General features: G+C 39.8%; 1 protein-coding gene across 3 annotated transcripts in view; it reads right to left on the bottom strand.

Moving 5' to 3' along the window:
- IL1RAPL1 (interleukin 1 receptor accessory protein like 1) overlaps positions 1-22,310 on the bottom strand; it is a 1,400,814-nt gene that overhangs the window by 39,113 nt on the left and 1,339,391 nt on the right. For all 3 annotated transcript variants that reach the window (XM_051827650.3, XM_089324493.1, XM_089324494.1), the window contains 2 exons: positions 7,695-7,827; positions 5,982-6,127 (listed from right to left, as the gene is read on the bottom strand). In XM_051827650.3, the coding sequence (XP_051683610.1) occupies positions 5,982-6,127; positions 7,695-7,827 (279 nt within the window). The remainder of the gene's footprint in view (positions 1-5,981; positions 6,128-7,694; positions 7,828-22,310) is intronic.

The raw sequence follows: 22,310 nt of genomic DNA, 5'->3' as shown, positions 1-22,310 counted from the left end.
CAGAGTATGAGCTGCAGGTCACCGAAGATAGGCACGAACCAACACTAATAAGTCTCCCCCACAATACGGCAATGAGAAAGCTTGGATTCGGTCTGCCTGATTAAGGCGGTAAGCGCCAGCAGGCGGCTCGACCAAAGTATGAGCCGCAGGTCACCGAACACAGGCACGCATCAGCGCCTAAAAACCTCCTCACAACATGGCGAAGAGAGGACCCGGATTCGGTTTGCCTGATTGATAGGACTTGTAAGAGCCTGTGGCAACTCTAGCAAGTAGAGCAGAGTGTGTGCCGCGGGACACCGAAGACAGGCGTGTATCGCCAAAAAATAAAAAGAAAGGGGGATCTGTGGGGAGCAGCCCGGACTGGACTGAGTTACTGGAATTAAGACTTATTCTATGCATCTGCTCTCCCACAATATGGCGCTGGGAGAGAAGTAAACAGCTTCCGCACAGCTGCCTCCAGTTCAACCAATAAACTGTAGGACTTGCTCCTGATTGGAGAGCAGCGTACTCGGCGTGTGGGTAGCCGAGTTGGGATTGGCGGAGGAGGACTATAAAGGAGGAGAGAGACGGCATGCACGAGGAACATCTAAGGGGAACATCTAAGGGAATACCTGTGCAGCCCCCGAGAAAGCCGGCCGGCGGTGTGCCGCTCCCCTGCGGAAGTGGGGAATGTGGCCAGGGGGAACTGCCCTTCCACGGAGGTAGAAGGGTCAGTAGCCAACCCGGGAAGAACCAGCAGCAAACCCGGGGAGGGCCGAGCAGACAAAAGAACAGCGCAGGGTCCTGTGTCGTTCCTCCACGAAGATGGGGAGCGACATCTCACTATATCACTGAGTAAATAAGTGCATTAGGCAAATACTAACAAGGATAGGGGTACATATTACAAAGATGAGTCATTGCAGGAAGGCATAAACAGTCCACTGGGTCTAAATTCATTCAGCTTTAAAACAATGCATTCTAAGTGATGTGCATGTTAATTATGTTACTAAAGATACTTTGAGGACTAGGGAGTTTATTGAGCAAGTCTAATTCCCATTGATTAAATTCTTTGGAGGGAGAGAGTGTGCATAAGAAAGAAAATGGGTTTAAGGGAGAATAGAGAAAGCCTAGATGCTTATCATCGCTAACTAGTGCTAAATCTCTCAGATAGATACTTTGCCTGTTCCAAACTAATTTGTGATGAATGAATTGCCATATTATTGTAATCAATATAAGTAAACATAACCATTTAGAGGGAGATTGTTAATAAACAGCCTTAATGTGATAGTTTCAAGGTCCAACATGCACTAGAGGCACAATTCCATATTAGGGATGTTTAGTATCAATGTAATTTAAAAAGTAAATGACAAAATTCCAAATTATATTGGTCCTTATTTCTTGTTCATTTAATTTTATGAGTGGCTAGCACAAACCCAGGCACATGTAGCTTCTTAGTTATCACTGTTACATGTACGAATAAATGAATTAAGCTCCCTTTTTTTTTTGAAAAGTACATTCAAACCAATGTAAATCTATCATAAGGTCAAATTCAGAATCAATATAAGAAAATCACTGGAGCTAAAGCTGAGTATTTTGATAAAAGATGAATTAGAATTCAGGGATTTTTTAAAAGGAATATGCAATTACTGTATCCTTCATTACCCAGACTATGACATAGTTGGAGCAGGGAAATCTTGTAGTAGCTTGTTAATATTTATTAAGTGCTAAGTAGGTGTCAGTGTGATAACTATTAACATATATAAACTTCATTTAATTCCCACAGCTTCTTTATGTTGTAGGTCTTCTTACTATTTCCATTTTATAGAAGAGAAATTTGAGGCTCACAGAGATGAAGGCTTGCCCAAGATAGCACAGACAAGTCCATGCCCTCATCCAGAGAGATAATATGAACAAAATAAACAGACAAGAAGGAATTTAGGACTGCCTGACTGGACAAAGTTTGACTAGTTCTGAGGTCAGAGTATAGAGCTGCAGGGTATTTGAGTATTATTTGTGTCAGAAAAATGGAAAACATACAGAATAGAATGGGGGGAATAGACAAGGCCAGAGCTTGGGAGGAAAACTGACAATCAGTGTTTAATGCATTTTTAGATAGGCAGTAGCAATTAGAAATCCTGGGCCAGCGCCGCGGCTCACTTCGCTAATCCTCCGCCTGCAGCGCCGGCACCCCAGGTTCTAGTCCTGGTTGGGGCACCAGATTCTGTCACAGCTGCTCCTCTTCCAGTCCAGCTCTCTGCTGTGGCCCGGGGAGGCAGTGGAGGATGGCCCCAGTGCTTGGGCCCTGCACCTGCATGGGAAACCAGGAGGAAGCACCTGGCTCCTGGCTTCGGATTGGCGCAGTGCGCCGGCCGTAGTGGCCATTTGGGGGGTGAACCAATGGAAGGAAGACCTTTCTCTCTCTGTCTCTCTATCTCTCTCACTGCCTAACTCTGCCCGTCAGAAAAAAAAAAAAAAAACAATTAGAAATCCTAACAAAGACGTCTGAGTAGAAGATGCAGAGCCTTAGACATGGAATTCAATCAAATATGGGCAGTGGGAGAAACAAGAAATAACCCAGTAACAAATATAGCAACCATTTATTTTGGATGTTTTGGGGGCCAGAAACTAACAGTCAAGCTTGCCAGGCCAGGACTGGCAAATTAGGACTGAAAAGAAGCTGTTAACTAGAAATGAGGTGTAAGGGGCAGAATAGTCATACATTAGTATGACTCCATGGGCCTTGTTTCTTCATTGTTAAATTCTGCCCCACTTCATATCCAAGTGCTCTGTAAACTAAGAGAGATATATCTGTGTTGTGTATCTGCCATGATTCCAACTGTCCAAGTACCCTTCCTGGCTGTAGAAACTGACAGCCAGGGATATTCTCAAGCAATGTTTTTCTATTGTAAAATGTTCTTGTAGAATTGACTTATATGGAATTAAGAGTCTTTTATAAAGATAAAGGCTGATCCACCATCTAGCCTAACTCAAATGTAGCTGAATTATTTATTACAGTATCCTCTTGGCATTAAGGAAAACACATTTGATATATAAGAGTGTTGTTTCAAAGAATCCATACCACCCATTTGAAGGCTCAGAAATCATGTTATATCAACAATAGTGAACAAGAGATAATATGCTAAGATAACTTTTGCAAAGATATGTCCTAGGAAAGTTTACTTGTCAGAAAAAAATGACAGTTTGTGGTGTCCAAGACCTGTATTCAACAGATGTGTTTTTAAAATTTTTTTGTTTATTTAATTGAAAGAGAGAGAGTGCAGGTGCATGAGCAAGTGCTCTTACCCGCTGTTTCACTCCTCAAATACCTTCAATGCTGAGGCTAGATGGGCTGAAGCTGGGCCTGAATTAGGTCTCACACATGGATGGCAAGGACCCAACTATTTGAAGCATCACCTGCTACTTCCCCGGGTCTCTATTAGCTGGAAGTTGGAATCCTAGTCAGAGCCAGTGAACAAACTTGGGTATTCGGATATGGAACGTGGGCATCCTAACCAACTTCTTAACTGTCAGCCAAATACTCACCCAAACAAATGCTTCAATATGTATCTCTAGGGAGATTTGTAAAAAGAAGACTTTTAAGGGCTGTTAAAGAATTCATGAGTCAGTGGCAGAAAAATATGATTAATAGCAGAAAGTCTCAGTTCCTTCTCAGAACCTTAATCTTCTGAGTAATCTATCATCTGATAATTACATAATTACTAGTATGCTTTTTCTGGAACTTCTATGATCAAAGACCCAAACTGATCAGCTCACAAATGCTATAGTCTGTTCTTCTGAACCTTACAGGGCCGGCGAAGTTGTTGATGTATCATCTATTGATGAAGACCTTTCTTTTCCTGCAGGAGGGGTGGAATAGATCATTCCACTTGGTAATGAGCCCCTCAAAAGCAAGAGATTGCATCCATCCCTGCCTCTGTGATCTGATGACTCACCACAGCTCCCTTAAAAAGAAGGCACACGTTCACGTTAACAGGGACTTTTGGTGTACAGGGCCTTGATGTCCTTTGGTTTCTTAATGTTTTTATTTTACTAAGAATTAAATCCTATTGATAAAAATAAATATTAGAAAAAACACTGTGGAAGTCTTAGGATTGAAGAACACTCTAACATTGGCCACAATTTACTTTTTCATGTTTAGGGAATCAGATGTTACTGGAAAAGTGTTTTCAAACAAATTCCTTGATTCCTCAATCACTTATTTTTCTAGAAGCAGAAGCCTTTGTAGCTTTGTGAAACTTAACCTTGAGCTTCACATTCTAAAATTAGCCCTGGGAGGGAGGGTGGTGCTCCACCTTCCTGGCTATGTGCCTGTCTGTCAAAACAGAGCTTTAATAGCTCTATCCTTAGACAAAACTCAGTTTTCCTTCCTCTCTCCTTATGATTGTTGCTTAATTGTCACCCCAATCTTTCCCCAAAGGAAAATAAACATTATCTAGGTCAACATATTGTTGAATATGCCCTATATCTTCCGTTCACTATGTCCGTTCTTGGGGAATAATTCAAAGTCTTTAATGAGAGCATGCTCAAGAGAGTGATCAAAATAGTGCAAGGATTTCTTCCATACCATGAAGAATAAACAAAAGGAGCAAAAGCAGTTGAATCTGGCAAAGTAAAGATCCAGCAAGATCATGATGGCTATCATCAAATATTTGAAGGGGTTTCTTGGGAAAAAGTGACTAGATGTATAGAACTAGGGTCAATGAATAGACAGTCAAAAAGGGATACTTCTTAACAGACTTTTCCCCAAAGATAGAATGAGCTTCCTTGAGAGGGAATATGCGCCAATATAAGCTGTTAGCCCACTTTAGAAGATGCTATGGGAGGATAAGCAGTTCAATTACATGACATTTATGTTGCTTCCAACCCCGAGAAGCTATTTCTGTTCTTGTATATGCATGCTACTTCCACGCAAATTCCTCCATTTACTATATATTAAGCCATAGAAAGAAATAATTATGTTGCTAGTTGCTGCTTACATTCTTTCAACTCACATCCTCAAAAGTAGGCTATTTTAATACTGTAGTCACCTTGACAACAGAGGTGTCTGTTTTAATAGCTTTCAGTAGCATTATTCAAAAAGAATCTATTGTCCGATAAAGTAGGGGAAACAGTCTTCAATGCTCTGTTTTTTTTTCAAACCTCAAAGAGTCTAGGATTAAACATGTTCTTTGAAATTAAAATCATGGAAAATTTGCTGAGTAAGTGAACTTCAAGTGTACTTTTGCCAAAGACTAGAAAGTTTTCATTTAGTATAATATAGAGTAATATTTTTCTCTTGTAAAGTGCACAAAAATTTCACTAAAAGGCAAACAATTCAATGCAAATTTATATATATTATAACCCTATGCATAACATGATGGGGCTGCTAGGGAGTTAGAATTAGTGCAGCAGACTTTGTACTCAACTGCAACCTATCTTACAATGAATTGTTATTCAATAAGGAAGGATATTACACTTGAACAGGTTATTAGTGGGAGATAAAGAAATTATCAAGAAACTCTGCAATGGAGAAACCACCAGAAATAGTTCTTATACTAAAGGAAACCTTCCAATAAGAAATACAATCTTTGACTTAAAACATCTGGTCATTTTTAATAAACTAATGCCTATTTCCAATAAATAGCATTTAACTAAAATGCTTTCTTTTTGCAGGCTCTGTGTCAAGCCCTTCACATTTATGATCTTCTTTTATCCTTACTCCACACTAAAGAGTTGATCCTATTGTTTTCTCTATTCTGTATTTCAGGCAACTGAAGCTTAGGGAAGCTAGATACCTTGCCCAAGGCTGCACAGTTGATATGAAAGCAGAGCAAGGAATCCAAATTTGAATCTCTGTCTGCTCTGATGCCCCTAGTGCTAATGAGATTATTTTATTTAGGGCAAGTATATGCAGGAAAACAAAATTTCATCTGGTTTTGGTTCCCAATGATTGCCCTCTGATTGTATGCTCAGTTGATGGCTATAACTTAGGTTATACTCACCCCGTTTATGAAGGAGAACACTAGCATGTCGACGTCCATTTCCATTTTCCACATAACAGGAGTAATTGCCCAAGTCACCTTCTTCCACAGAGTCCACAATTAATGAGATGGAAACTTCCTGTTCCCCAAGATGCTCCTTAAGAATTCTAGAACATAAAGCAAAACGAAACAAACAAAAAAACCCAGACAGACATACACATACATGAAAAAGAAATAAATGTACATGTATCTGAATCTGATCTGAAAATACCTACAGCATCTGGGCTTCACGTTTGGCTACTCATTGATGCTATGTTAATTAAATTATATCATGCCCTTTTCTTCTTCACTTCTAATGAGGAAGCTTGTCTTTGTAGATGCTAATGAAGTTGCAGTTAATTATCTCTCTTAGCAGGACAATCACACTGTCATAATAAAGAGGTGAGAGAGACCTTGAGGAAAAATATACAAATTGCTTTTTCTTTAAGAAGAACTATGGTGTAAATCTGAGATAAGAAATTGTAATGTCTATGGCTGGAGGCCTGATTATATATCAGGTTAATTTACAAAAAGAAGAAAATTTCTGAGCTATTTTGACATTTCAGTTGAAACCTCAAGGCTGACTTTTGTTAAAACAAACCATTTGCTTAATTTTTTTTTATTTTTAAAGAAGCATGAAATTATAAACCTATAGACTAAAAGTTTTAATAAAGTGTTTAATTCTGACATTTAAAATTAATGATCAGTGCTTGCTAACATCACTATCAAAGATTTTAGCCATCTTTAAGTTCAAATGGAAAACTTCAAACAGGGGTTCCCTTTCTCTATTCTCATTGTACCCACCTGTGAGTAACTCATCTGTGCAACATTTCCTACTTTAGCATGAAGGAAAAGATACCTTTCTAGAACCTTCCCCCATATACACAAAACCAGAGGAGGTAAAAGTTAAGAAGTTTATGGTCCTTTTTTTTTTTAATTTTAGCATTTCAGAGCATATGGGTAAAAGAAAAGACTGAAGTTTTAAATGTGAAAAATGGCAGACGAGCATATTTAGTTCGCATTGGAGAATTGCCCATCTGGGCCTTCCAGAATCTGATTGTAGTATTCTAAAGTATGATATTCTTGTGTATTTGTTGTCAGAAAGAAGATCCCAGTAGAAATAATCTCATATGACAGTTTTATATGTTTTTGTGTTCTTTTGAACAACATTTTCTCTTCTACCTTTGACAATGTTTTCAAAGTCTTGACATTTAAAATGCAGAACACGGGTTAAAATGCTCATATATACCCAGAAGATGCAACCTTTAGAGGGGAGAATGTTTAGAAATGATCATCATGTTGATGTGGGTGTAACTGAGTTGTTATTAATATTGCACATTTTACATTAGGATTAAAAATAACTATCTATGCTTAAGTACATTTTTCATCAGCATTAAATACCTTGATTCTTAAAAGCAAATAAATAAATCAGTAAATACATTTTTCTAAAAAAGAAGCTTAAGCATTATAAACATTTCTTTTTATTCTCCTAAATTCTTTGCACTCGTACTTTGCAGTTCCATAGTCTCTTAACAATGTTTTTGCTTCTTGGCCATTAAATAATACGAAAAAGCATATTTGTACTGTGAAATGTTAAAACAAAAAACCCTCCTTCTTTTACCTCATTTTCCATTTGTGAACAGAGCAAATGTTTAATCTTGACTTCACAGGTTAAAAGAAAAAAAATTATTTTACCTAATGTCACTTTCCCAAACTCGATTTTCATCCAGATCTTCAATAAACTTCTCTCCTTTCATCCAGTAAATTAAAGGACTGACATCTCCACTATACCCAAAGAAAGCTCTGCAGGTTAGATTAGCTGAATCACCTGTGGAGAAATGTGATGGAAACGTGTTATAAAACTATTGGAACATGCTTATTTTAGGCAAACTAGCAGGTAACATTTTGATCACTCCATTGATTTAATGAAACATCTTTCTAAAAGAATAATTTTTCAAGTATTTTCAATCTTTGTCAAATTTATAGAATGGGCACTTTTGAAAGTATGGCTTGTTTAATGGAATGAGAGTTACTTATAAGATTTTGAAGATGATTGGTTAGTCATTTTACAGAATGTTTTTCCAGTTAGGTTTGCCTGATGTTTTTCATGATTGGACTGAGGTTATGAATTATTGGGAAGCATCCCACAGGGCTGATATACCCTTCTCAAGGCATGATATCAGAGGATATATATTGTTGATAATTATAAGATTTTCTATGGCACGTAGAAGTTGTATCTCAATCTTCAATGTAAGAACAGAAAGGAAGTAAAATGTTTGTCTAGGAGAGAAAAAGAACCATAAATCCAAGATCTCAACAAGATTTCATTAAAATATTTTTACTTCATAAGGAATAATGTCTTAATTAAGGAAGCTAACATGTACTTAGGTATAAAAGAATATTAAAAGACAATGTACATAATTAAGGAAACTAACACGTGTTTAGGTAGAAAAGCATATTAAAAGACAATGTACAGAGTATAAAAAGTTTAACATATAAGAGTGAAATTGACATTTTGGTATTTGATTATTGTTTATAGCCTTTGTCTATACTCTTGAGGAATAGTGGTTTTTCTACTTACTACTTGCTGAATTCTTTATTTAGTGGAATGTTAAGCTTTTGATTATAAAGTAACCTGAAAGTATGTCATTGTAAAAATTAAAAGAAAAATAAGAAAGAAAGGAGGATGGAGGGTGGGAGTGAGGGAGGAGAGTGGGTAGGGTGGGAAGTATCATTATGCTCTTAAAGCTGTATATATGAAAAAAAAATGTAATGCAACTGTCTCTGTGCCATAGTAGGCTAAGCCTCCGCCTGCAGTGCCGCCATCTTATATAAGCACTAGGTCGAGTCCTGGCTGCTCCTCTTCTAGCACAGCTCTCTGCTTATGGCCTCGGAAAGCAGTAGAAGATGGCCCAAGGGGCCCAGTGCTATGGCACAGTGGGTTAATGCCCTGGCCTGAAGCGCTGGCATCCCATATGGGCGATGGTTCGAGACCCTGCTACTCCACTTCTGATCCAGCTCTCTGCTATGGCCTGGGAAAGCAGTAGAAGATGGTCCTTGGGCCCCTGCACCCATATGGGAGACCTGGAAGAGCCTCCAGGCTCCTGGCTTCAGATCAGCACAGCTCTGGCCATTACGGCCAATTGGGGAATGAACCATCAGATGGAAGACCTCTCTCTCTCTCTCTCTCTCTCTCTCTCTGCCTCTCCTCTCTCTGTGTGACTCTGACTTCCAAATAAATAAATAAATCTTAAAAAAAAACATGGCCCAAGTCTTTGGGTCCCTGAACCTGCATGGGAGACCTAGAAGAAACTCCTGGCTCCTGGCTTAGGATCAGCCCAGCTTTGGCCTTTATAGCCATCTGGGGAGTGAACCAGCAGATAGAAGACCTTTCTCTTTGTCTCTTCCTCTCCGTATAACTCTACCTTTCAAATAAATAAAAAAAAAGAAACTGTATATATGAAATACATGAAACTTGTTCCCCTTATACAAATAAAAATTTTTAAAAAGACAATTCATGATAATAAATATTTGGAATTTTCATTAGAGATAAAACCAATGGTACTACTGTGGAAATTAGCTCCTTTCAGTGTGTTCCTTGGCAGAGACCATTCAAATGGTGAATACGGATCGGTCTATCAAGGTGGTAAGTCCAAATCCCTAACTAAAAGGGAAAATGAATTTGGAGACTGCAGAAGGCAAAGTTTCTTCAGGACAGTTAATTGCCCTTTACACACAACTGGTTAACCCAAGCCTCACCTAACATTAGAGAACTGAAATATTTCAGTACATACTGGTTTCAAGATCTTGCTGCCTCCAAGTGGAGACAGAGATTGGAGGATGGGATGGGGCCTCATAAGGGCCTATGCCAGCTTGGGTTATTCTCAGAGATGGTCACCACATGAAGAGCTGAAAATTAGGCCTCAGTGACATTTTTGCTGACATCTTAAGTGAGCAAACTTTTTCAATTAGCTGTTGCCAAAAACCAATGAGAATATATTTTTAAAAAATAGGTATTTATTTATTTGAGAGGCAAGAGATGGAGAAGCAGAGAGGCAGAGAGAGAGAGAGAGAGAGAGAGAGAGAGAGAGATCTCATCCACTGGTTCATTCTCCAAATGATCATAACACTGCAAATAAGATGAAGCCAGGAGCCCAGGACTCAGTTTAGATCTGCTAGGAGGGTGGAGTAGACTAAGATGGAGGGACTATCGTAATCACTTCCCAGAGCCTGCATTAGCAGGAAGCTGAAATTAGGAGCAAGAGCTGGGCATTGAGCACAGGCACTCTGATGTGTGACATGAACACCTTAACTGCTAGACCCAATGTCCACCCCCAAATTCCTAGGGATATTACTGGGGGGCCCTGACATCCCCTTGACCTCAAGGTGCAAGGAAGGAAATTCCTGAGGACTGGAAAGCTCTGAGCTAAGCTGTGAATTAATAATGTCTCCTGAAATTGTGCTAGTGAGTGATTTTACAATCAAACCCAGAGAACAGCAGAATGCACTTAGATATATGCTTTCTAAGCCTAAGCACTGGTATCTATAAACTTGATTCTACAAGTTTCATAACAAGAACATTTTTATTGGATAAAATCAATCTTATTATCTTAATTATGTCCATGGTGTAAGAACAGTTCATAACAAATTTTTTATTAAAGATTTATGTATTTATTTGAAAGGCAGAGTTACAGAGAGGCAGAGAGGAGAGAGAGAGAAAGGGAGAGAGAGTGAGAGAGAGGTCTTCCATCAGTTAGTTCACTCCCCAGATGGCCGCCACAGCTGGAGCTGTGCTGATCTGAAGCCAGGAGCCTGGAGCTTCTTCCAGGTCTCCCATGTGGGTGCAGGGGTCCAGGGACTTGGACCATCTTCTACTGCTTTCCCAGGCCATAGCAGAGAGCTGAATCAGAAGTGGAGCAGCCGAGACTCGAACCAGCACCCATATAGGATGCCGGCACTGCAGGCAACAGCCTTACCTGCTATGTCACAGCACCAGCTCCTAAAAAATTTCTTGCTCTTCTACTATTTCTAAGATGACATGATACACTCTTCCCTTTTTATTTTATATTTGATCATGTTTGCATGTTCTCTAAGAGATTCCTAGTGTATTTTGAATCTGTGTTTAATGGTCATCATTGTTGACCAGATAAAGCAAGTCCAAAAAATGCACACTTTTAAGAGGCAAAATGAGGCCCCAAGGAGGTTCCTGTACTATTTTTGCACACAAATAATTTGATATTTAATTTCCTCTTCTTTATCGAATATTTACATTATAAAATGGATAACTGAATGATTATCTTATTGATTTGAAACTAACCAGATTTCTACCAAAAGAATCAGCCAACATTACAAAAGAATTTTAAATCAAATATCCTTTGCACTTATACTTTTATTAGAGAACTAGATTTTACGCAACTGATTACATGTTATAGGGCCAAGATAGTCATGTGTTGAACAGTAAGTCTGAAAATACTATATGATATTTAACATTACATGCTGACAGAATGAAACTGTTACACACAGTTTTAAAAAGGCATAAATGAATAATTTACACAATGTATCTTTTAAGTAATCCCACCAGCGGGGCACTCCCCACGTGTCTCGTTAGATCTTTAACTGAGGGAAGGCAGGCAGACCTGTGTGGCCAACCTGTCCTGTGCATGGTCGCGCCCCAGGTGTTGCCCGTCCCCATCACCGCCCGCAGGTGGGCGTGGTGAGTGACTGGAAGGCGGAAGGCAGAGCAGAGCCTCACCCTGGCGGCTGGTCCTCTCCCACAGAGTGCATATTTTTATTCAGTATAATCACGTGAGTATAAGGGAGATTTTCAATGTTTTCTATTAAGTATATATATTTAGAATAAACCGAACCAGGGATATTCTGTGTGTTACAGACTAGAATAATAAAAGTTATGGGAGAGGCCAGCGCCATGGCTCACTAGACTAATCCTCCGCCTGTGGCGCCGGCACCCCGGGTTCTAGTCCCGGTTGGGGCACCGGATTCTGTCCCGGTTGCTCCTCTTCCAGTCCAGCTCTCTGCTGTGGCCCGGGAGTGCAGTGGAGGATGGCCCAAGTGCTTGGGCCCTGCACCTGCATGGGAGACCAGGAGAAGCACCTGGCTCCTGGCTTCAGATCGGCGCAGTGCGCTGGCCACAGTGACCATTTTGGGGGTGAACCAACAGAAGGAAGACCTTCCTCTCTGTCTCTCTCTCTCACTGTCTAACTCTGCCTGTCTAAAAAAAAAGATATCAAGTTTTGGTTTTTACGTGGGATTCAATCCCTAGAATTCATAAATGGAAATTTTGATATTGCCTACTTTTCCATTACAGTTTTACTGAGTATGAGGACTCAAAATGATCACACCATTAGCGAGTAGTCGGACATTCCTTAGCAGAGAGGCCAACTAAAAACCCCACTGGTAACTGAATTAGTCTCTCCCATTACCCTTCTTCATTTCCAAATGAACTGGCTTGCCATTTCTCTATTTGTTCACTTCCCTCACCTGCAAGCCTTGTGCTGCCACAGACAGAAATTGGTTCCTGCACCCATGTAAGAAACAATTTGCTTTCTTGATTATCTTGGCTCACCTAACTCCCCTTGAGCTCTGACACTGCAGTGCTATGGTGACACCTAGGAGAACACCCTCCAGACTTGCATTGGGCTTGCTGTGGGTTAAAAAGTGGAATTCGTGTAAGGAAGAAGAGAGGGTGGAGGGAAGAAGAGGAAGGCACTTCCCTCAGAGGGAAAGAGCATGAGTCACAGAAACCCAGGGAACTTCTGAGGAAACAAAATAATTTAGAGTGACTGAAGCCACAGTATCTACGGGGTAGGGTGGGGGAGATTAGGGCATCAATAAAGCACTTTTGAGGCCAGAGCAATAGCAGCCCTGTTCTTCTATGTGGGCCATGTTGAAGAGTAGAGATTTCATTTAATGGCAACTGGAAACTGGGGGAAGGTTGCAAATAAGAGACTGACATAATCACATCTCCAATCTAAAGAAATCACTCTTACTCTATGTTCAATCCTTGGATTGGATCAGAAAGAAATCAAGAAGGATTGAGAATGTTACAATACTCTGAGATCACAGAAGGAACAGTCACTGCAGAGATCAGATTATTGCCATCTAATTTCTTAAAAGGCTAAAGCACAGGTTGTAGCAATGACTGCAGATCATTATGCCTGTTACCAATGTGATAATAGGAGCCTATCTCAAGGCAAAGATTAAAATGGAAGCCTGATAAGATAGAAATTTTTATTTTTTATGGTTTATATATTTACATATGTCACCGTGTATGTGTGACAGAGAGAGAGAAAAAAAAAGAGAGGTTGAGGAGCTGCCAGCTCCTTTAGCATATAGCCAGGACATAAAGTCAACTTGAGCAGTTTTTTGTTCTGTTGATATGGTGTAACTAAGACTTAGTTAAAGTTTAGGAGAGCTGGAAGCTCTTGTGCCCCTGCAACATAACCCTTTTTCTTTAACTGTTGGTTTGATACACCCACCTTCCCAGGATGCACCTGTCACATCTGGTGCCAGGGCACATGCTCAGACCCCACCCCAGTTGTATGTGCGATTGGGCTACCATGCCCTTCCTGATAAAAAGAGGTGGAAGGCAGGAAAGAGCTCTCTCTCCACTGAGGAACATGCGTGGAAGTACTGCTCCTGCTTGCTCTTCCCAACATGGGCCATTTTTGGATAGACCTTTCCTGCTATTGCTTAGAAGGACTGTTGTCATTTTTCTGTCTTATTTACACACAATTCTTTGGCCCAGTCATGTTGGCTATTACTCCGTGTTGGGGTGGCCCACACTTGCATGCAAATGCATGTATACTCCATGCTGCAAAATGAATTCTGTTCCTATTTACACACAATACTAGTTTCTGTGTAATAGTTTTATCTATGCAGGAGACAGGAACCTGGTTTGGAAATTAATATACTTGTTGCTCACATCACTGTAATGAAATTTTTCAGTGGTTTTACTTAATTGTGCCAATCTGTGTGACCTAAAGGCATCGCCCCTTCTTAATGCATAGCTCTCTATTAGTCAAGATAGTAGGAACCTGGCAGTCACTCCTAAGAGAAGGTCAGGTGAAGCCAAACTCACACCCAAGACTCTACCCAAGGGCCTAAATGTTGTCAAGGGGAACTGGGTCTACCCAGTACTATCCATTTAGGAAATGGTAACTAATCACATGTGTGCCAGAGTGCTGTGACCTTGGAGCTCTATCATGTTACCTTGTGTTTGAAAGCAGGAATGAAAGGCTATGATTCCTTCATGTCAGGTTGATTAAGAACTAGTGATTGATAGCCGGCGCCGTGGCTCAATAGGCTAATCCTCCACCTTGCGGCGCTGGCACACCGGGTTCTAGTCCCGGTCGGGGCGCCGGATTCTGTCCCGGTTGCCCCTCTTCCAGGCCAGCTCTCTGCTATGGCCAGGGAGTGCAGTGGAGGATGGCCCAGGTGCTTGGGCCCTGCACCCCATGGGAGACCAGGAAAAGCACCTGGCTCCTGGCTCCTGCCATCGGATCAGCGCGGTGCGCCGGCTGCAGCGGCGGCCATTGGAGGGTGATCCAACGGCAAAGGAAGACCTTTCTCTCTGTCTCTCTCTCTCACTGTCCACTCTGCCTGTAAAAAAAAAAAAAAAAAAAAAAAAGAACTAGTGATTGATAGGTTCATGTGCCAGTGTGGGGCCTATGGAGAGATGACACATGTCCACCAAATAATAAGGGCAAAAAATATTAATAGGGAAAAATAGAAATCAGGAAAATAAAAGTAATGTGATCATGTTTGTATCTTGGGCTGTTACATAACAGGATTTTAGCAACTCAGTTTTAGGAGTAGCTCATTCATGATTCATTTCATATTCTCACACTTTCTAACATTATGCTCTTTACTTTAAATTCTCATTTTCATCTAGTACATTCCTCATCCATTAAGTAGTCCCAAGCCTGCCTTTTGAGGAATTACAAGCATTCAGGGACTCTGTCCTTTCTCATCCCATAGCTCTTGGAACATACCTAGATCTTTTTTAAAGAATTATTTTATTTATTTGAAAGACAGAGTTACAGAGAGAGGTAGAGACATAGAGAGAGGTCTTCCATCCCCAGATGGCTGCAACGGATGGAGTTGCGCTGATCCGAAGCCAGGAGCTTCTTCCAGGTCTCCCATGCAGGTGCAGGGACCCACGGACTTGGGCCATCTACTACTGCTTTCCCAGGCCACAGTACAGAGCTGGATTGGAAGAGGAGCAGCCGGGACTAGAACTGGCGCCCATATGGGATGCCGGTGCTTCAGGCCAGGGCTTTAACCCACTACACCACAGCGCTGGCCCCATATCATAATACAGTCCTTACAGTATTTCATATGCTTGTGTCTCTAACCAAGCAACTAGAGTATGCATTCCCCAGGGGCAGAAATTTCATCTTAATTTACCTTTATATTACCAGCAGCCATTACAGTGTTTTGAGTACATTAGTAACCCAATAAATAGTTGCAAATTAACCTGCTTAATATCCTTTGAACTTGCATTTTAGCTTGTCCACCTTTTTAATTTTGAAAATTTATGTATTTGAAAGGGAGAGAGACAAAGATAGAGATCTTCTATCCACTGGTTCACATTCCAGATGCTCACTACAGCAGGGGCCAGTTTGAAGTTAGGAGCTAGGAACTCAGGTCCTGCACATGAGTGGCAGAGACCCAAGTACCCAAGCCATCACCTGCTGCCTCTCAATTGTTTCTCTTTTTTAAAGCTTCAAAAAAGGCTGGATGTCTACATATCTCAATAAGCAAACCCATTTTGTATAATAGCCTTCATATTGCATATTCATAGCATCCTCATTCAGAAGTTATTTCAGTAATGTGTTAGAGCTGGTCCATACTAGCTTATGAGAGTTCATTACTACTTACATTCTGTAAGCAGGATGTTCAGTACACCCATTAAAATTAAATTATAGAAACACAAATTGGAAACAAAGCTTATAGATACTCAAAACTCAAAATTCACAATTATTTTCTTACATTTTATATTCTTGAGCTTATTTGTAACTATGGTTTCTGTATGGTAGAAGAACTATCTGATATGTGATACTTGACATCTCTTTCCAGCAGCACATTTAATGACATTGGTAGCTTTTAATCAGCCATGGTGGGAGTATTACCCCATAAATTGTCAAATGCTACAAACCAAGCTATGATTTATTGTTTTGTGGATTGTCTGTAATTAAGACAACTGTGGAAAAGTGTTTATGACGATTAAACTTAAAAGCTATTATATCAGGAATAGCACAAACATCAAGAAAATATTCTACCATAATTTGGTTCAGCAAGAGTCACATTACTGATGAATGAGTAACATTTTGACCTACCACTTCATTGTTTCACTTGTATTTGATAACATGAATGAAAACATCAGACACATTTGTGGCAGAACTAGAAGAGCCAGTTAAACACCAGCCCAGCGCTGTCTATATTTTTTAAAGATGTAGCATGCATATTTTAAAAGCTCTATTGCAATACCATTCACATACCATAAATTTATCCATTAAAGTGTATAATTTGTTGATTTTTAGTATATTCACAAAATTATACAACAAGTACCACAGTGAATTTTAGTACACTTTCATCACCCCAAAAGAAACCCTGTACATCGATCAGTACTTCATTTCTCTTTATGGCTAAAATAATAGCCCACTGTATTGGTATACTATATTTTTAATATCCACTCATCAATTGATAAATATTGGGTTGTTCCCACCCTTTGGCTAGAATGAATATCATTGCTTTGGATACTCTGATATAAGTTTTTTGTGGACATACCATTTGATTTCTCTTAGATATATACCCAGGACTTGAATTGCTAGGTCATAAGAGAATTTACGCTTAAATCATTTTGCGAGGACCAAACTACCTTCCAAAGTGGTTATGCCATGTTATATTCCTGCTGGCATTTTCTGAGCATGTTTTCAATTAAAAAGGAAAAATAATAAAAGGAAACAATATAGTATGTAGGCCGGCGCCACGGCTCACTAGGCTAATCCTCTACCTGCGGCACCGGCACCCCGGGTTCTAGTCCCGGTTGGGGTGCCAGATTCTGTCCCGGTTGCCCCTCTTCCAGGCCAGCTCTCTGCTGTGGCCAGGGAGTGCAGTGGAGATGGCCCAAGTGCTTGGGTCCTGCACCCGCATGGGAGACCAGGAGGAGGCACCTGGCTCCTGGCTTCGGATCAGCGCAGCGCGCCGGCCGCAACACGCTGGCCAAAGCGGCCACTTGAGGGGTGAACCAACGGAAAAAGGAAGACTTTTCTGTCTGTCTCTCTCTAACTCTGCCTGTCAAAAAAATATACATATAGTATGTAGAATGTACATGAATAGGTGGATGTTCAACTTGAAGATAATCGTAGCCACATTTTGGTAGATGTTACTGCAACTCTTAATGCTACAATTAGCCCTGTTTTTTCTTGCAAAGTTTCTACTAATTTTCATGTTAGTTTTTATTTTATACTCCCAAATATCCTACAATGTCATTTTGCCAAGAGGAATATGATGTTACATTTTAAATGTTTATTTAAGCCAGTGACTCCCAAATTTACTGTCAAACTACACACCTTTACTCTCAACTAGATTTTGATGTAGGAAGTCTGAGTGATTCCATGGACATGAATTTTGAAGCAAGCACTCCAGGTGGTTTTCATGCAAACTGTTAGTTTTAACTGTGGAACAATATTTTTTTACTTTGGATTTTGTTTAGAGTGGAGTTGGGGCTCCAAAAACACTGCAAAGCATTTGAATAGGGCCTGTGTACATGAGGCAAGGACAGGGAGGCTGGGAAGAGGACGGAGAAAAAAAGATAATGATGACTGTAGTAGGCAGAGAGGTAGTTGGTGTAGACAAGAAGTAGGATGTACAACTGGGTCACTGAAAATTCGATCAAAGGCTAAAGAAATATATTTTCTTTCCAAAGGAATATAGGGAAAAAGTATGTTTCGGTTGAAAACTACTCACTGGTCTATAGCATAACCCGGGTTATTGGATTCTTGGATTTTTACAATCCTTTAGCTGTTTTTTGATTCTTCCTAAAGTGCAGGTAACTTATAGATGCATGCATTCTCTCCTGATAGTAAGTTAATTGATTATCCTACCCCAAGTCCCCAGTCTGGAGAGAAACCAATATTGTCACCATTTATAATTCATTTCTACAGTACTTGGTATATATCTGCTGTTTGACTTGTCCTTTGAACTGGTCATAACATCCATTTGGTCTACTCATACCATGTGAGTAAGAATTTTCTTGAACACCTGTTCATTCTTAAATCTATGTAAGAGTCATGATTGTATATTTTTCTGAAAATTACTTGTTAACAGGGACATGATGCTTGCTTCATTATTCATCACTGTCATTACAATAAGCAACGTTTAGACACACACAATATGGCTCTGACAGTTTTTGGCTTACTTAAGGAATTTTGTGAATATGCTCTTTATTCATTTTTCAAATAAAAGAATTAGCAATAAAGTTTTATCTTTACTCTGTTTAAGTCTACACTGCTTAACTTGTTATCAAGAACAGCTATCCATCTTTCATTCTCTAATTTGCTGTAACATGCAATTTCTGCTAAAACAATGCTAATGTGTGATTCAGAGAGCCAAGCACTATAGCTCGTCCTTATCCTTTTTCATTAAAATACTGAAATACCTCCACAGCGCCTCTCTGATACCCAGGTGATAGCACTAATGCTATTTACTAAGGGTAACCAGAAAAACAGGAAATTAGCCTTGGAATTTCACAAGTTATAGAGAGAGACACAGTTATTTAATTTTCTTCTCTATTTCATTTCTTTGTTTTCCTTCAAATAATAGCAGACAAATTGAAGCTATGGCAAGGGACCCACACACATCAAATGTATCATTCAGCCAGGGCTGGAGTCCTGAAGATAATGGTATTCTTGCTGCCTCAAGTTGATACCTATAAAAGCTATAGTAAATTGCACTAAATGCTTCTGCCACCTTTTTGGCAAAATGGTGCATCATCAGCTCAATTTTACCAGGTTCAGAAGGAAGCACTCTAAAATTGATCATAAAAAATCATTTGCTATCTAAAATGAGAACAGTGTTCATCACACTGCAGTCTTTCAAGTAGCCCATGACATGATAGGGGTCCTAAAGGAAAAATAATACATTTTCCCTTCAGCCAATGATTTCCAACTGGCTAAGTAGGGACATTCGTTACTAAATGCAAACTTCTTCTAATTAGGTATCATTTAGCCATTTCTAAAACTGCTGAGATCAGAGTCTGTCTCCACTAGAGGACACTCTCGAACTTACTGAAAAATTAAAAACCTAACTTTTTTAATTAAAAGAAATTTCTCTCCTAATTAAAGTATCAGCATCCAGAGATCTTCCTTATTGCAATTAGGAAATAGCATTTTGTTCCTAAATAAGATGTTGAGGGGTTTTAATTTCATTTGCACTATTAATCACGTATATTAACATTACCCTATGGTCATGGTAAAGATAAATGTTTCACCAAAGACCCCCTATTTAGAAAAAAGCAGAGTGGTTTACAAAACATATCTTTTTATCCTTAATTACACTGAATGGCTACTTTTACACAAAGCTTTATTCAGAAATGAAAAGGAAACAGTTTCTCTCTCTCTCTCTCTCTCTCTCTCTCTCTCTCTCACACACACACACACACACACACACACACAGTTCCCTTGTACTGCCTCAATACATAGTACCCAAATAAATACTAGGACCTATGGCAGGTACCAGTTGTCAGTATCAAACCACAATAGTCCTATTGAAATCAGATTTTTGGGGATATTTATTTTATTTCTTTGAAAGGCTGAGTTAGAGGGAGAAAGTGATCCTCCATCTACTGTTTGACTCCACAAATACCTGGAAGGCCAGGGACTGAGGTAAACCAAAGCCTGAAGCCTAGAACTCCTCCATGTCTCCCACATGGGTGCAGGGGCCCAAGTACTGGGACCATCCTCTGATGCTTTCCCAGGCACATTAGCAGGGAGCTGGATCAGAAGCACAGCAACCAGAATTTGAACCTGCACTTAAATGGGATTCCAGTAACATAGGCAGTGGCTTAACCCACTGTGCCGTAATGCGAGCCCTTAAATCAGAGATGTTTGCAAGAATTCTAAAAGATAGGAAGGGTAATGAAAGTAATAAGTTGTTGAGGATGTTACTCCTGCAAAGTGTTAACACATCTGCTCACATTTCAGAGACAAAATCACAAGAGAAAAACAAGATATTTACCTTAAAATTGGCTAACCATAAGCCAGCTATATCATATTTCTTCATGGAAATGGATTTTATAATACCATACTATATATTTCTATAGTTTTTAAAAACAAAGCAACTCCCGTGGCTGACCACTAGATTGTAAGAGGATTTAACTAACCACAAATTACTAGAAGTTAATATGCATTCATAGTACCCATGGTGAGTAAGTGTTCACTCATTGATCGCAGCAATTGCTATTACTAGCATTACCGTTATTATGAGGCTTCAGTGTTTCCATAAGTGATGGTGAGTACTGTATGCATTGCCGTAGACTAAATTATGCCTCTCAGGAGCCAGAGAGCTGCACATTGAAATTTGAATGAGCTGTTGGGGATATTTATTACACTAATAAAATTAAGAGAAGGCAGTGACAGAGATCCTCTAGAATGGAGAGGAAATCCTACGCACTTGCAGAAAAGAGGCATGAGAAACAAGAATTGCATTGCTGCATTGTATTTGAATGGTTCAGAAATTCTTGTAATGCCTTAACTCTTGCTCTTAGTGACTGCTTTCTTTCATGAAACAAAAGTTCATGGTATCCAGAACCATCAGTGGACAGCAGGCTGAAAATGGGGACACATCAAGTATCTGTTAACTCTTAGTGCCACCTGATGAGCTTGTTTCTGGGAACATGTGACGCTGCACTTGACTATTGAGAAGACGGATATTAGATAAACGATGTGGGAAAGTGATGACAGCATAGTGGAATTTAAGTGCCAGGAAACATTTGTTCAAAGAGCTATTCAGAAATTCTTGGTGATGACACAGGACAAGAAATAGGGCCATTTTTTTTTCCTGAGTTGAAGAGTGGACAGAAGAAGTAGCTTGTGATTTGCCTTATGACAAAGCCATCAGAATTGCCTATAATCTTCTTCATTTATAAAATTGTTTCAAGCCATTCACAAAGTGTACATTTTGAGGTTTCAATTGCAGAAGCTTTGCCATCCTCAAATTTTTGTGACTGCATCTTTGTAAGTTTGTTATAATGAATTTATATATATTTTTATTTTATTTGAAGAGCAAAGAAAGAGACCTTCCATCTGCTGGTTCATTTTCCAAATGGCCACAACAGCCAGAGTTGGGTGAGGCTGAAGCCAGTTGTATGGAACTCAATTCAAGCATGGACCTATGTCCTGAAGCCATCACCTGCTGCCTCCTGGGATGCAGTAGCAGGAAGCTGGTTCAGAAGCAGAGCCAGTACTCAAAAAAAAGAACTGCAGTCCAATATGGGAGGCAGGCATTCCAAGTGGCGTCTTAACCACTGTGCCAGAAGCCCACAGTGATTGCATCTTGATAAGACAGCTCCTTTAATTTTTGCTCTTTGAATTACATAATCACTGAACTCGATTCCTTAAACTCTTGTGTTACATTCTGATGCTTCCAGAGTCTCAAATTTTTAAAAAAGATGTATTTATTTGAAAGAGCTACATAGGAGGAGAGACAGATCTTGCATCTGCTGGTTCACCCCACAGATGGCCACAATGGCCAGGGCTATGCCAGGCTGAGGCCAGGAACTTTATCTTGGTCTCTCACATGGGTGGCACGGGCACAGTTAGTGGAGCATTTTCCACTGCTTTCTCAGCTATATTAGCATGGAGCTGGAATGGAAGTGGAGACGCTGGGACTCTAACTGGTGCCCATGTGGGATGTTAGTGCTGCAGGTGGCGGCTCTATCCGCTGAGCCACAACACCAGCCCTGAGCCTCACATTCTTTAAAGCAAATTATGACATTTTAAGGTATATTTAAATTGACCATTGAAGTGTGCAGAGAGAAGGTTTCTGTGATTAGTGACCAATAAAATTTTTAGATCTCAGAATCATAAGCATTTGAAATAGGAAAAACAACAAAAGTGGATGAATAGCAACATGAAAAGGAAGAGTAATAGATAAAATGAAAGGAGGAAGAGAGGGATATTTATGATGGTGAAAGGTACTTGTGGGGAGCAACCGAGACTAGACTAAATTACTGGAACTGCTAAGATTAATTCTATGCATCTGATCTCCCACCATATGGCGCTGAGAGGG

This window comes from Oryctolagus cuniculus, chromosome X (genome assembly GCF_051225735.1).
Source record: "Oryctolagus cuniculus isolate XC-2025 breed Fujian yellow rabbit chromosome X, ASM5122573v1, whole genome shotgun sequence".
Lineage (NCBI taxonomy): Eukaryota > Metazoa > Chordata > Mammalia > Lagomorpha > Leporidae > Oryctolagus > Oryctolagus cuniculus.
The sequence above is the reverse complement of the archived record's forward strand: the minus strand, read 5'-3'. Positions and strand labels throughout refer to the sequence as shown.